A 15503-nucleotide genomic window follows, 5' to 3' on the forward strand; every position below is an offset into this window, starting at 1 on the left:
AATGTGTGTAACGGCAGGCAGGCCTTAATGTTGTCCTTCCCCATGGAGTCCACGCAGATGCTGCCCTTCAGCTTCAATGCCCTCAGCACAATATTCTGAGCCATAGCGTGTTTGCTTATAGCATCCGCCATGGACACCTGGCCTACCACCAGAGCGAGATGTCTGACAGGGAATGTTGCCGACTGGCCTGCTCCAGACTGCAGGGGTACGTTCTGAGGGGCGCACTGAAGCTCGGTGCAACCAAAGCCGAGGCCCTGCTGGGGAGGGCCACAGTCTAGGGTCCTTCTGCAGCTGAATACTGAGGGGCAGCGTCGGGTGGAGACATTCCTCAAACAAGGGAAGGGATATCACCCCAGGAAGTCACAAGTGGGGAGGGGGTTCTGTTTAAAGATAGGTGCAAACTCCACTCAGTATGACCCTTAGTAGGGCAGCACAGTGGCACTGCAGTAGAGCTGCTGCCTCACACCGCCAGAGACCCAGGTTCGATCCTGACCTTGGGTGCTGTCAGTGTGAACTGTTGCTTGTTCTCCCTGTGACCGCGTGGGTTTTCTCCGGGTGCTTCGGTTTCCTCCCACAACCCAAAGACATGCAGGTTTGTAGGTTAATTGGTTTCCATTAAAAAATTAATTTAGTGTGTAGCAAGATTGTGAGAGGGCGGGATAGTATGAGGCAGTGGGCAAGTGGTCAATGGTTGGCATGGGCCAAAGGGCCTGCTCCCGTGCTGTATCTTTCATAGTCATGGAGTCATTCAGCATGGAAACAGGCCCTTCGGCCTAACTTACGATACAATGCGATAGAACCTTATTTATCCCAGGAGGGAAATTGATCTGCCAACAGTCGTAAAATACAAAATCCATGAAACATGAAATAAAAGTGACGAGTGGCATAGCTAAGCTGATACAACCAAGGAGGAAGCATAGCAGGTAATGCTTATAAGGTTATAAAGGAACTTAGGAGTAGAGAGAAGAGGCTGGCATAGAGCCATGATTGCTGGAAGAGACTGGCTGGCTAAAACACGACACGTTTCAGACTGTTGCAAGCAATTGAAGCAAATTCTCCTTTGTAAAGGATAAGGAATTACTGCAATTTAATGTTCCACTAATTTGGAAAATAATGTTAGCAGTTGTCAGGACGGTCAGGTCTTCCAAGTGCACACACTTTAGACTTTAGAGATACAGCACAGAAACAGGCCTTTCTGCTCACCGAGTCCGCACTGACCAGCGATCACTCTATACACCAACACTATCTATCCTACACACTAGGGACAATTTTACCTAATCCAATTAACCTACTAACTTGTACATCCTTGGAGAGTGGGAGGAAACCGGAGTACCCAGAGAAAACCTACATGGTCACAGGGAGAACGTACAAACTCCATACAGACAGCACCCATACTCAGGATCAAACCTGGGTCTGCGGCACTGTAAGGCAGCAACTCTATTGCTGCGTCACTGTGCCGCCACACATGCATAGATTTTCTGGCACTCATTTGGAGAAATGTGTTTGACATGTGAAGAACTGCTGACTTTCCCCTGTTAAATGTGGCCATTTTCTCCCAAGTGCTTCAGAGATACAAAGCATTTTATTTGCATTGAACCACTATGCCTTCAAGTGGTAAATATCAAGTACTGCAGTTAAATGTCTGTCATAACACATGAATTTAGTGTAGGAAGGAACTGCAGATTCCGGTTTAAACGGAAGACAGACACAAAAAGCCAGAGCAACTCAGCAGGTCAGGCAACATCTCTGGTGGAAAGGAATAGGCGACATTTCGGGTCAAAGCCCTTCTTCAGTGATTCAATCTGAAGAAGGCTCCTGACCCGAAACATCACCTGTCCACCTTCTCCAGAGATACGGCCTGACCCGCCGAGTTACTCCAGCACTTTGTCTCTTTGTTTCTTGTTGTAAACCAGCGTCTGCAGTTCCTTGTTTCTACAGGTGAATTTAACTTTGACGGTGCAATAATAAAGAAAATAGAAATTATAATCTAGAACCATGATGGTATATTTATAGTATCCTGAATAATTTTGCACCACAATATTTTGTGCTTAAAATTATAACCAAGAATGCTCTATGGTGACACTAGTATCATTGAAAACATGCACCGCTTTAATGGCATTCCTTTTTTCTACCAAGGTGGAAATTAACAAAAACGTCATTAGCAGGCGAGGATATTGGCTGGCCTCCCTTTCAATAGCAATGCAATGCAAGATGGCATTAACTACTGTATTCACAAGGTTCACAATAATAGAGGATGGAACGGTTGAGTGCTGTGCATCTAATCGTCTACCTACATACTTCATATATCTGTGTTTAGATTAGTTTAGTTTAAAGAAACAGCACAGAAACAGGCCCTTCGGCCCACCGAGTCCGCGCCGGCCAGCGATCTCTGCACACCAATACTATCCTACACACTAGGGACAATTTATAATTTTACCAAGCCAATTCGCCTACAAACCTGTACGTCTTTGGAGTGTGGGAGCAGCCGGAGAAAGCCCACGCAGCCATAGGGAGGGCGTACAAACTCCGCACACACAGCACCAGTGGTCAGGATCGAACCCGGGTCTCTGGCGCTGTAAGGTAGCAACTCTACCACTGCGCCACAGTACTGCCCCCTTTGCTTGTACTTGTTGAGGGTTTTGAAGTAGTTGCGTGATTAGGATGGAAGGATATCATCCCTGTCTGCCCGCTGTGTGGGCCTCACACAATATATTTGCCTTCAGGAAAATAGCGTGCTTCCTCCTGTACACAGAGAGGGAGGCACATACACGCGGATTCACTATTGTCTAAATGCACGTGGGGACCGTGGACGTCAAAGGGGTTGATGCAAAATATGGTCATTAAAGAGAAACGGAAATGAAGAGGACCACAGTACTGTATCCTACAGTACAGCAGGCGGCCACAGTCTAATCAGCCTGTGCCAACTCCCTGAAAGAGCCTATCTAATTAGTCTCAGCCATCATCAGGCAAGACAAAAAAGCTAAATAATTCAGTAATCACCTCCAGCCTCTGATCTCAGGCAACAGATGTTGCAGTACCTAGATATTTCAATAACAAAGATGCACATTTGAACCCTCAGATTTAATTAATTGCAAAATAAATAAAGGAGACGGCACGGTGGCACAACGGTAGAGTTGCTGCCTTACAGCGCCAAAGACCAGGTTCGATCCTGACTACGGGTGCTGTCTGTACAGAGTTTGCATGTTCTCCCTGTGACCACGTGGTTTTTCTCCAGGTGTCCGTTTCCTCCCACATTTCAAATACATACGTGTTTATAGGTTAATGGGCTTTGGTTAAAATTGTAAAATGTCCCTAGTGTGTAGGATAGTGCTAGTGTATGATGATCGTTGGTCGGCACGGACCCAGTGGGCTGAAGAGTCTGTTTCCTCGCTGTATCTCTAAACTCTAGTCAAAAGCTTAAGTTAGGAAGATATATATTTGGAAATAACTATGTCCCTTGTATTGAAGGTCATCATGATGGTGACTAATGCTGAGTGTCTATGGCTATTTTTATAACAAAGGTTGAGTTTTGTTTAGTTTTTTTTAAAGGTGTTTCGGTTACTGGTCTATCCAATGTTATCCATTTTTTTCTGGGAAACAGAAACCTGACATGCAGGAAAAAAATCCAACATTTCAAGAGTAATCAGCTTGACTCAGCTGGTACAGGTCCACCATCCAAGTTTCAGCGACTGGTGGTCCCCCCCCCATCCCACCCCACCCCACCCCAACCCCCCTTCAATCATGACAAACCCCTTCCCGGAACGCCTATCGAAATTGTGGCACCTAGGCCTGGTGAGGCAGCCGATCTCAACCTCATCAGGACTTGCGCACTGACCAGTGGGTCGCATTGGCCCCTATTGGCCGAGCTCAGGAACCCCGGCCCGGCCAGAGACGGCTGATCCATTCCTATAGCCAATTCCCGCCAACGGCTTTATAAGCTCCGAGGCCGTGACCTCTGTTGGCCCCGGCAAAACCAATAATTCAGAAGGGCTCTGGAACCAAGGGTGCCGAAAAACCAATGGTGGACCTGTAGCGCTCAAGCCAGAAGGTTGTTGGTTCAAACCTCCCCTGGCCCACTTCTTTGCAGGGAATGCAATATTGTCGCTAGAGTATCCTTCATAGGAGCCCCAAACATAAGGTTCTATCTGACAGGCGTTGAGGAATTTTTCTGAGAGCTACAACCAAAATCATCCAACACATTAAGTCGGAGAGACACATGGCACAGAAACAGGCCCTTCAGACGACTTAGCTTGCAGCAACCATCATACACCTGTTTATACTAATCCTGAGGCCGAGGCCGAGGGTGAAGGTACGTCCTTTTATTCTGAGTCTGTGCCCTCTAGTCCTAAACTCCCACTAGTGGAAACATCCTGTCCATGTCCACTCTATCCCGCCCTTTAATCAGTCTGAAGAAGGGTCCCAACCTGAAAAGTCACATATCCATTTTCTCCAGAGATGTTGCCTGATCCGCTGAGTTACTCCAGCATTCTGTGCCGATCTTTGCCATGCGTAAATTGCCTGCCACATCCACTCTCTTTATAGAGTGTGGAGTTGACCCTGAAATGCTTTGGAACATCCAAGTGCTGAGGGCATGAAAAGCTGAACACATTCCCACAAGATATAGACTTTTGAGCTTGTTCCCCCGTCTTGTGGACCATCACATGCATGATATGGATGGGAATGGAGAATTTTGTTTAGAGATACAGCGTGGGGACAGGCCCTTCCGCCCGGGTCAGCGCCAATCAGCAATCCCAGCACACTAACACTATCCTACACACACTAGGTGCAATTTTACCAGGCCAATTAACTTACAAACCTGCACATGTTTGGAGTGTGGGAGGTAACCGGAGCACCTGTAGAAAACCCACCCACTTTAAAACTAGGATTAAGAATTGGAAATATTTAATTTCAGGATTGTTTTGATACCCCTAAAAAGAATTTAATAAGAAATTAGCCGGAAGTGTTTCCTTCTTGTCTCGTTTCCTTCTTTCTTCTTTCTTTCTTTCCCTTTTTTAAATCTTTCTTCTTCTCCTTTTCCCTCTTTTTTCTAACTGGGGGGGTGGGGGGGAGGGGGGTTGTGGGTGGGGAGATAATACAGAACAATACAAGTATAATCGAATTTAAAATGTATAATCGAATTTATAATGTAGGTACCATCGCGTACTATGAGTTCATACATGTATTTGTTTTGTTAAAATTTAAATTAAATTAATTTTTAAAAAAAAGAAAACCCACCCAGATCATGGGGAGAACATACAAACTCCGTACAGATAGCATCCATAGTTAGGATCGAACCCGGGTTTCTGGCGCCGTAAGGCAGCAACTCTACTGATACGCCACCATTAATGAACACGATGGATAAAGTGATAACATGGTGGAAGGCCCTTTCTTCGTCTAGCCCGAATCCTTTACCTGGATGCTGAGCAGTCTCTCCAGCCTCTCCTGGTCGAGCTGTAGCTTCTCCTCCCTGCGTCGAGCGTTGAGCTCCTGCAGCCTGCGAATCTGCTGTTGCCTCCGTTCCATCTTCTCCTCCACCGTCAAAGTGCTGGCCAGCAGCTTGTTGTTGAAGGGCAACTGCATCCTGTGAAGGTTCTTCTCATAGAAATCCGGGAGCTTCCACAGGCCGAGTTCTACAGAAGGGCAAAAACTCAGATCAAAGCCACATTAGAATTGCAACTCAAACTTCAAGACACCGCATCAGAGACCAGCATGCTGTAACCAACATTGTTCAAAGAAGGGTATCTACCCAAAATGGCACCTATTCCTTCTCTCCAGAGATGCTGCCTGACCCGCTGAGTTAGTCCAGTATTTTGCGTCTATCTTCGGTGTAAACCAGCATCTGTAGTTCCTTCATACACACATCGAGAACCAAAGGACATATGTTTATGTAAAGCGAGAGGGGAAACAATTTGATAGAGACCTGAGGAGTAAAACATTTTTTTTTACACAAAGGGTGGTGGGTATATGGAACAAGCTGCTGGTGGGGGTAGTCGAAACATGTATTATTGTAATGTTTAAGAGAACTTTGGACAGGGACATGGATAGGTTAGGTTTAGAGGGTTGTGGGTCAAGCACAGGCAGGTGGGACTAGTGTAGTGCCTTTCACGCTGTATGACTATCACTCCAAGTCAAATACTGGAGGGTAGAAACAAGGAACTGCAGATGCCAGTTTACAACAAAAAAAAGGACACCAAGTGCTGGAGTAACTCAACAGGCCAGCCAGCATCACTGGCGAACATGGATAGGTGATATTTCAGGTCAGGACCCTTCTTCAGACTGATACTAGAGGGCATAGCTTTAAGGTGAGAGGGGCAAAGTTTAAAGGAGATGTGTGGGGAGGGGTTGTTTTTTATTTTACACAGAGAGTGATGAGTGTCTGATACGTGCTGCCAGGGGTGATAGGATAGTGGCATTTAAGAAACGTTTGGATAGGTAGGGAATAGAGGGATATCAGTTATGTGCAGATAAAAAAAAGAGGGTCCTTGCATCATGTTTGGCACAGATATTGTGTGCCGTAGGGCCTGTTCTTGTGCAATACTGTTCCATGTGCGAGATATTTCATCCCCTAGATATCGGGGCAACAAAGGTTTGTTCTGAAATTATTTTCCGGCAACATTTCATTACAAGGTGGTGTCAGGCAGGGAGCTCCACGATTTATGGCAGCGCAGAGACGTAGCAGAGGAGTTGCTGCCTTACAGCGCCAGAGATCCAGGTTTGATCTTGACTGCGGGTGCTTTCCATACGGAATTTGTATGTTCTCCCAGTGACCGCATGGGTTTTTCCCCGGGTGCTGCAGTTTCCTCCCACACTCCGAAGACATGCAGGTTTGTAGGTTAATTGGCTATGGTAAAGACTGTAAATTGTCCTTTGTGTGTGGAATAGTGTTAGTGTACGGGATGATCGCTGGACGGCGCGGACTCAGTTTCCGTGCTTGATCGCTAAACTAAACTACTAGTAAGGGCATGGCTGGACCAAACTGTTCATCAATAGTTGTCCTTGACCAGTTCATCTAATGAAGGCGATGACATGAGGGAATCTTCAGCAAAAACACAAAGTGCTGGAGAGACTCAGCAGGTCAGGCAGCATCTGTGAAAAGAAATGGAAAGATGACTTTTCGGATCAGGACACTTCTTCAGATGAAGGAAGGGTTCTTCAGTCTACAGATGCTGCCTGACCTGCTGAGATCCTCCAGCATTTGAAGGTGGTGTCAGGAAGGGCGGTCCAAGATTTTGACAGGTGCGAGCCAAACACTCACCACCCTCTGTGTAAAAAAAAACCCACTGAGCACACCTCCTTTAAACTTTGCCCCTCTCAGCTTAAAGCTATGCCCTCTAGAAATGTACTTGTTCCTCCTGGGGAAAAATATTCTAATTGGTATTCAAATTCCATCAGACTAACAACAAGGCAACCAGGGACAAGGTCACATTAAATCTGGGATGTTTTAAGATTATGATTGTACAAGTTAATGGTTTTCAGATGTTGCAGTGACAGGTCAGACAAATATGCAGCTGAGAATATCCTCCAGGCAACAGGACTAATGCAATGTCATTGTTTGGAAAAAGAAATGACAGCTATAAAGAGAATTAAATATAGTTAATTATACTCATAGTTCAGTGGAACCATAAACTAACAGGTGCAAAACATATGCAGCATATGTAATTCAAATCAAATTAATTAACCAGTAACGGTAAAAGTGGCAGTGATATTAAATTCTTCAATAAATCACCTTCGTCCTCTGGCTAGGGACTGGCTTTCACAGGTTGGTGTATTGAAGTGATGTAGCTGTATCTGCTTACAGTAAATGAGGATGACACACACCAGATCTACCACCACCAAGTATGAAACAATGTGTATTCTTGAGTATAGCCAACATTCAAAAAATGAATAATGTAGAAAGGAGCTGCAGATGCTGCTTTATACCAAAGATAGACACAAAATGTTGGGGTAACTCAGCGGGTTGGGCAGCATCTCTGGAGAAAAGGGGTGAGTGACGTTTCAGGTTCAGTCTGGCCTGTTAAATTACTCCTGCACTTTGTGAGTATCTATTCAAAAAATGAAACTGATTAAAGTAAGCATTCATAGGAAAATGCTCAAAACTGTTTTTCGGAAGGAGGGGGAAGTTTTGTGTTTATATAGTCCCTTGCAGTAGGTCTAATAAATGAAAAAGCCACAGCTAATTTATGTGCAGCAAGCTCTCTCAACTAAGCAATGCGACAATGACCAATGACAATATTGTCTTGATAAAGTGAAGGGTGGCACAGTGGCATAGCTGGTAGAGCCACTGCCTCACAATGCCAGAGACACGGGTTCGATCCTGACTTCGGGTGTTTTCTGTGTGGAGTTTCCATGTTCTACCTGTGACCATAAGGGTTTCTTCCATGTGCTTCTGTTTCTTCCCAATCCTAAAGACTTCCTCCCACTTTCCAAAGACGTGTGGGTTTGTAGGTTAATCAGCCTCGGTAAATTGTCCCTGGTGTGTACAGTGGAGAAGATGGAGAACATGGATAGGCAACATTTCAGGTAGGGAACTGATGGTGATGGGGGGGGGGGTGAAAGCTGGAAGAGATGGGGGGGGGGGGGGGGGGGGGGCGGGACAAAGTTTAGCAAGTGATAGGTTGATACGGGTGAGGGGGGGTTGATTGGCAGAAAGTTGGGCAAAGGCCAAAGATGAAAAACAGTGAGATAAGGATAGCAGATGCACAAATTGTGAATCCAGAGGAAGGAATATATCGGTAGAAGGGAAAAGGAAGAAGTGGGTGTGCATCCTGGTTGGGCATGGGAAGAGAGGGGTACAAGAGGGAGGGGAGAAAAGGTGTTTGTAGGTTCGCTACCTAAAATTGGCTAATTCAATGTTCATCCGGTTGGGTTGCAAGCTACCCAAGCGGAATAGGAGGTGTTGTTCCTCCAGTTTGCCTCCGGCCACACTCTGGAAACGGAGGAGGTGCAGGACAGAAACGTCAGCGTGGGAATGGGAAGTGGAATAAAAATGGTTAGCAACCGGGAGATCCAGTAGGTCTTCGGAGACTTCTTCCTTGCTATGAAATTCATGGCAGGTGAAGGTCAGTCAGGACTCTCATTTTGAGCTGTGGTATAAACATAGTAACATACAAAATTGGTGCAGGGGTAGGCCATTCGGCCCTTCAGGCCAGCACTGTCATTCCATATGATTATGGTTGATCATCCAAAATCAGCACCCTGTTCCTGCTTTCTCCCTATATCCCTTGATTCCGTTAGCCCGAAGAGCTATATCTAACTCTCTCTTGAATACATCCAGCGAATTGGCTTCCACTGCCTTCTGTGGCAGAGAATTCCACAGATAAGCTGCAAAAAGTATTTAGCACTGTGCAATGGAGGCGGCCCAGGGCAGAAAGATCGGAATGGGACTGGAAGTACAGTTGATTATCTACTGACGCCATCAGTGGCAAATTATTGGCAAACAAAAATCAAGGTTCAATTAGGATAGAAAGAGATTTAGGGAAAATTCCTCTCTGAACAGCTCTATTCTATCTAGTCTGCCCCCAAACCCCCAGGAAACAGGAACAAGCTTCGAGCATCAGGTGAAGCAACTATTATTTCTAATGACACTTGCCATTCTATACTAGCTAAATAGCTAAAGAACTAGTAACAATTGAGGGGCGACGCGGCGCTAGAGCTGCCGTCTTACAGCGTCAGAGATCTGGGTTCAATCCCGACTATCTCCGTGCTGTCTGTACGGAGTTTGTACAATCTCCCTTTGATTGCATGGGTTTTCTCCGGGTGCTCTCATTTCCTCCCACACTCCAAAGACATACAGGTTTGTAGGTTAATTGGCTTTGGTAAAAATTGTCCCAAGTGTGTAGGATAGTGCTAGTGTACGGGGATCGTTGGTCGGCGCGGACTGGGTGCCTGAGAGCCTGTGTTGTATCCATGCTGTATCTGTATCTATGTAGCTCTAAATTACCTTCCATGTAGTCGCCTGCGATGTAGCAGTGTTCATGGAGAATTTCCTCCACTCTGCTGAGCGTGATGGCTGGTAAATGTCCAGGGTACTTGAGCTGCAGCAGGCGTTGCATGTACGATGCTGCTTGGCTTCCACCAAGATTAATCCTTTTACTGTTACAGGCATCCAGCCTGCATTTGACAAAGAAAATATTAATCATCAAAACACAAAGCAAATGCAGTCTCACACAAATATACAACGCGATAGGATTCCCTCACAGACACCATCTTGGATGAGGGTAGCTGGGTATCAATGTAGACACAAAGAACTGCAGCTGCTGGTTCACAAAAGAGGGCACAAAGTGCTGGAGTAACTCAATGGGTCTGGCAGCATCTCTGGGGAACATGGATCAGTGATGTTTCGGGTCAGGATACTTCTTCAGACACAAATCTGAAGAACCTCAGTATGAAGAAGGGTCCCAACCCATAACATCACCTATCCATGTTCTCCAGAGATGCTGCCACATCCATTGAGTTACTCCAGCACTTTGTGTCCTTGAACGAGGTCCTTTAAGATGGAGTAAAATCTTATCTGTCTGTTTTTGTCCTATTTAGGCCAACCTCTCCTTAAGCCAGTAGTCCAGTGACCTCAGAACTCATCGGTGCGGTAATATGCAGGATTCCTTCTCATTCAAAGTTGGCCACATCGTCCGACTGCTGTGTTTTGGGGCTCACCCCAGCTTTAGTCAGCCAATGTGAGTTGCCATTCCCATTTTGCTTCCAGATGCCAACCAAGCTCTTTCCTACTGATTCCCTTACTATTCCCTCCCAAAATGAATTTAAATCCAAGGATTGGCGTTGACTCAGTTGGTGCAACCCTAAACGTTGGTACAGTTCCATTTCAGTGCTGTGCTAAGGGAAGTCCCTTGGATGAAGCATTAAACCAAGAACCCATCTTTCTCCCTTCCAAATAAACGAAAACGATTTGTAAAAAAGCAGGAAATAGTCAGCAGGTCAGGACTTATCTGTGGGAAGTAAATATTTCAAGCTGAAGACAAAGTTCCAATGAATTATCTTCAATCATGAATATTAACTCTTGTTTCTCCTTCCACAGTTCCAAACAAATTTGCTATTCCCAGAGTTTTCATTTTAGATTTCCAGTATCTGTAGTTATTTTTCTTATTTTCACTTAATGGAAAAGATCCAAGAGAGTCAAGAGTGTTTTATTGTCATATGTCCCAAAATGGAACAATGAAATTCTTACTTGCAGCAACACAACAGATAAGCAAACATATTACTGTGTAAAACCCATAATAAACAACAAAAAGTTCAGTATATATAAAAAAACAGGAAAATAAATATACAGTAGTTGTGCAAAGTCAAAAATCTATATATTTCAGAGCCTATTTGGAGATCGCAAGTAGCTATTCAAGTAAAACGTAGAAACTTTCTTAATATCCTGATCAAAATGTATCCCGAACAGTCACATATCTCCATGCTGACTAACTGTTTAGTCTGTACAACCTTTCCTTTTAAACATCTACAACATTTCAAAAATAAATCATTTTATGATTCAATTGCTTTGGGCAGTCACAAAAATGGTTAAAAATAATTCAGCAGATATTAAAAGAGAGATTGAAAAATATAATACATTTGGAACGAAGATAGACGCAAAGTGCTGGAGTAACTCAGTGGGCCAGGTAGCTTCTCTGGAAGACATGGATAGGTGACGTTCCCGAAATGCACCCGTTCTTTTTCTCCAGAGATGCTGCCTGACCTGCTGAGTTACTCCAGCACTTTGTGTCTTTCTTCATTACATACCAGCATCTGCAGTTCCTTTCTACACAATACATTTGGAACTCCAGGTCCAGCTTCTGGCTCAAAGTCTAAATATTTTGCTCTGATACTAATCTTACTCTATAATATACAGTAAACTGGACGGAGGCATCATGCATGTGTTTTTTTGTGCAGTTTCTTTTCACCCTTTCAATGAAGATGCTCCACAAACCTGCCATTCAGCACTGGCAAAATATGACAGCAATGATACCCAGAGGAAACGATCAGTCCAGTGGAGTTTGGTTTATTATTTCGGCAAAAGCTGTAGAGATTGTCAATTCCATACGACACTTTGGGAACGTGGTAGCACTCGAAGAGGAGCTCGGACATCAACTGTCGGGAATACAGTGGATTACACGGAGCTTCTGTTAAAACTACTGGATGTTCCACACGACTCTGTAACAGGGACACATGGAAGTAGTTAGCCCAATTTTCAGAACTTACAACAGCAGCTTCTATTATTTAAAATGACACAACATGCTGGGGTAACTCGGAGGGTCAGGCTCAACTCTGGAGAACATGAAGAGGTGATGTTACGGGTCAGGATCTTTCTTCAGACTGATTCCACTCGCCCCCCACCACCCAAGCATTCCTCTCCAGATTCCATCCCCACCATCCCCCTGCAGTAGCCCCTGCCCATTCCCCATCCAACAATCCCTCACACAACTCCTCTCCCCACTAAAAGCTTTCTGAGTCATCTCATCCCCTTCAATCCCCCTTAACTTCCGCCAATCCCTCCCATCTTACCCACCCAATCCCTCCATCTCCCTCTCACCAACCATCTCTCCCTCTCCCCATCCCTCTCTCCCTCTTCCCATCCCTCCCTCCCTCCATCTCCCCTATGCCCCCCCATCCCTCTCACTCCCCAATGCCCCCATCCCTCTCTCTCCCCTATGCCCCCCATCCCTCTTTCCCCCCAATGCCCCCATCCCTCTCTCCCCTATGCCCCCCATCCCTCTCTCTCCCTCTTTTCCCCCAATGCCCCATCCCTCTCTCCCCAATGCCCCCTTCCCTCTCCCCTATGCCCCCATCCCTCTCTCTCCCTCTCTCCCCTATGCCCCACATCCCCCTCTCTCCCCTATGACCCCATCCCTCTCTGCCCTAAGCCCCCCATCCCTCTCTCTCCCCTAAGCCCCCCATCCCTCTCTCTCCCCTGTGCCCCCCCATCCCCCTCTCTCCCCTATGCCCCCCATCCCTCTCTCTCCCCTATGCCCCATCCCTCTCTCTCCCCTATGCCCCCCATCCCTCTCTCCCCTATGCCCCCCCTATCCCTCTCTTTCCCCTATGCCCCCCATCCCCCTCTCTCCCCTATGCCCCCACCATCCCTGTCTCACGCCTAAGCCCCCCATCCCTGTCTCTCCCCTATGCCCCCATCCCTCTCTCTCCCTATGATCCCCATCCCTCTCTCTCCTCTAAGCCACCATCCCTCTCTCCCCTATGCTCCCCATCCCTCTCTCCCCTAAGCCCCCCATCCCTCTCTCCCCTATGCCCCCCATCCCTTTCTCCCCTAAGCCCACCATCCCTCTCTCCTCTATGCCCCCATCCCTCTTTCCCCCCAATGCCCCATCCCTCTCTCTCCCAATGCCCCATCCCTCTCTCCCCTATGCCCCCCATCCCTCTCTCCCCTATGCCCCCCTATGCCCCCCGCCATCCCTCTCTCTCCCCTATGCCCCCCCCCCATCCCCCTCTCTCCCCTATGCCCCCCCCCCCATCCCTCTCTTTCCCCTAAGCCCCCCAATCCCTCTCCCCTTCCCTCAGCATCCTACCCATCTACTACCACAACCCCCATCCCTGCTCTCTCTCCCTCCCGGGTCTGTAACGTGCACCTGGGAGGCGATGCCGAAGTGCTGGAAGATGTGGTCGAAGACGTGCTCCTGGATGTCGAGGTTGACCACCACGTTCCTGTCGAACTGGCTCTTGAGGAGCCAGCGGACGAGCTCGACGTTGCCGATGTCGTTGCCGACCTGCGTGTCACTCCGCGCCGCCCCGCGGCCCCGCGCCGCCATGTTCCTAAAGATCAGCCTCGGCGCCCGATCCGCCACCACCGCCCACCCCGCCCAGCCCGCCCGGCATTGGAACGACCCGTTGTCCACCACCAGCGGCAGCCGGCCCTCCCCCAGCTCGAACACCGGGTCCGCCACCGCCTTTGCGTCCCGAAAATAGTAAACATTGGGCGGCGGCGGCTCAGCGACATCTCGGCCCATGGACGCCGCCATCTTGGTCCGCCCACAAAAACAACCCCTCCACACACAAAGCGCCCGGAACTTTCGTTCCTGCTATCATAAATTTCAAGGAGACACTAAGAACTGCAGATCCCCAAGATCTATCATTGTACCTGTACTTCACCGTGCTTGTGTATATGACAATAAAGGAAGATAGACACAAAATGCTGAAGTAACTCAGCGGGTCAGGCAGCATCCCTGGAGAAAAGGAAGAGGCGATGTTTCGGGTCAAGGCCATTCTTCAGGTGTCCAAAGAACGGTCTCGACTCAAAATATCACCTATATTTCTTTCTCAAGAAATGCTGGCTGACCGCTGAGTTACTCCAGCATTTGTGTCTATTGATAATGAACTTGACTGAGTAACAAAAGAAGACACAAAGTGCTGGAGTAACAGTCATGTTTATTGTCCTATGCACTAGCACACTGAGGTACAGGTGCAAAGGTGGGTCTTGCTCACAGCACAGAGGCTCAGACAAACACACAAAAACAAATTATGCGTAAATTACATATACATTTTAAAGAGGAAAAAAAATAAGGCATCAGTGCAAAACACAATTTTAGCAGCATTTCCCAAGGGCCTGTTTCCATGCTGTATCTTCTTGGAACCTATATGATTCTAATTTAATCCCCCCTTAATGCCCTGACCAAGTTAATACTTTCTCTGATGCATATGGCTAAATCACCTCTCCTATCAGGCAAGAGGTATGGAAGATTGAAAACACATACCAGAGAGTGGTCCTGACTTCCCATCTACCTCATCGGAGACCCTTGGCCTATATTTAACCGAACTTTATCTTGCACTGAATGTTATCCTGTGTCTGTACACTATGGCCGGCTTGATTGTAGTCACGTTTAGTCTTTTCGCTGACTGGAAAGCACACAACAAAAAAGCTTTTCATTGTACCTCGGTACACTTTACAATAATAAACTAAACTGAAGGGCGGCACGGTGGTGCAGCGGTAGAGGGTACAGTCGGGCAGACCCCGGTGCTCCTGGCAGCATTGTTCTGTCTCAGCCCCAGCGACACTGGCTCGATCCTGCCATCCAGCACTGCCAGTGTGGATTTCTTCATGGGTGCCTCAGTTTCTTCTACATCTCGGACATACGGGTTGCTAGGTTAATTGGGCACTGCCTCAAAAAGGCAGCCAGCATCATCAAAGACCCACACTACCCACACTACCCTGACCATGCTCTCATTTCACTCCTACCATCGGTCTGATAACCGTGACCACCGAGTTCAGGAACAGTCTCACCCCCACTATCATCAGGCTCTTGAACACTACATAACACTAACCTCAACTATGAACTATGGATTGTCTTTGCATTACGGACTTCGAGCTTTTATGCACAGGTTTTGGGGTTATTAATTTATTGATTTTTGTTTATTACGTATTATCTAAGTGTGTTGTAAAGGCCTGCTAAGCTGCTGCAAGTAAGAATTTCATTGTTCCGTTGTCAGTACATATGACAATTATACACTCTTGATTCTTGACCATAAATTGCCCGTTGTGCGTAGGTGAGTGGTAG

The 15503-nt window shown here is 46.8% G+C and overlaps 1 protein-coding gene across 1 annotated transcript in view; it reads right to left on the reverse strand.

Moving 5' to 3' along the window:
• Window positions 1–13970, reverse strand: part of actr5 (actin related protein 5) — a 29857-nt gene extending 15887 nt beyond the window's left edge. Inside the window, exons 1-4 of the mRNA XM_078419280.1 lie at window positions 13581–13970; window positions 11927–12150; window positions 9941–10110; window positions 5413–5630 (exon numbers count right to left, since the gene is read on the reverse strand). Of these exons, the coding sequence (XP_078275406.1) occupies window positions 5413–5630; window positions 9941–10110; window positions 11927–12150; window positions 13581–13970 (1002 nt within the window). The remainder of the gene's footprint in view (window positions 1–5412; window positions 5631–9940; window positions 10111–11926; window positions 12151–13580) is intronic.
• Window positions 13971–15503: the final 1533 nt, after the last annotated feature.

This window comes from Rhinoraja longicauda, chromosome 22 (assembly GCF_053455715.1).
Source record: "Rhinoraja longicauda isolate Sanriku21f chromosome 22, sRhiLon1.1, whole genome shotgun sequence".
In the NCBI taxonomy this organism is placed as follows: domain Eukaryota; kingdom Metazoa; phylum Chordata; class Chondrichthyes; order Rajiformes; family Arhynchobatidae; genus Rhinoraja; species Rhinoraja longicauda.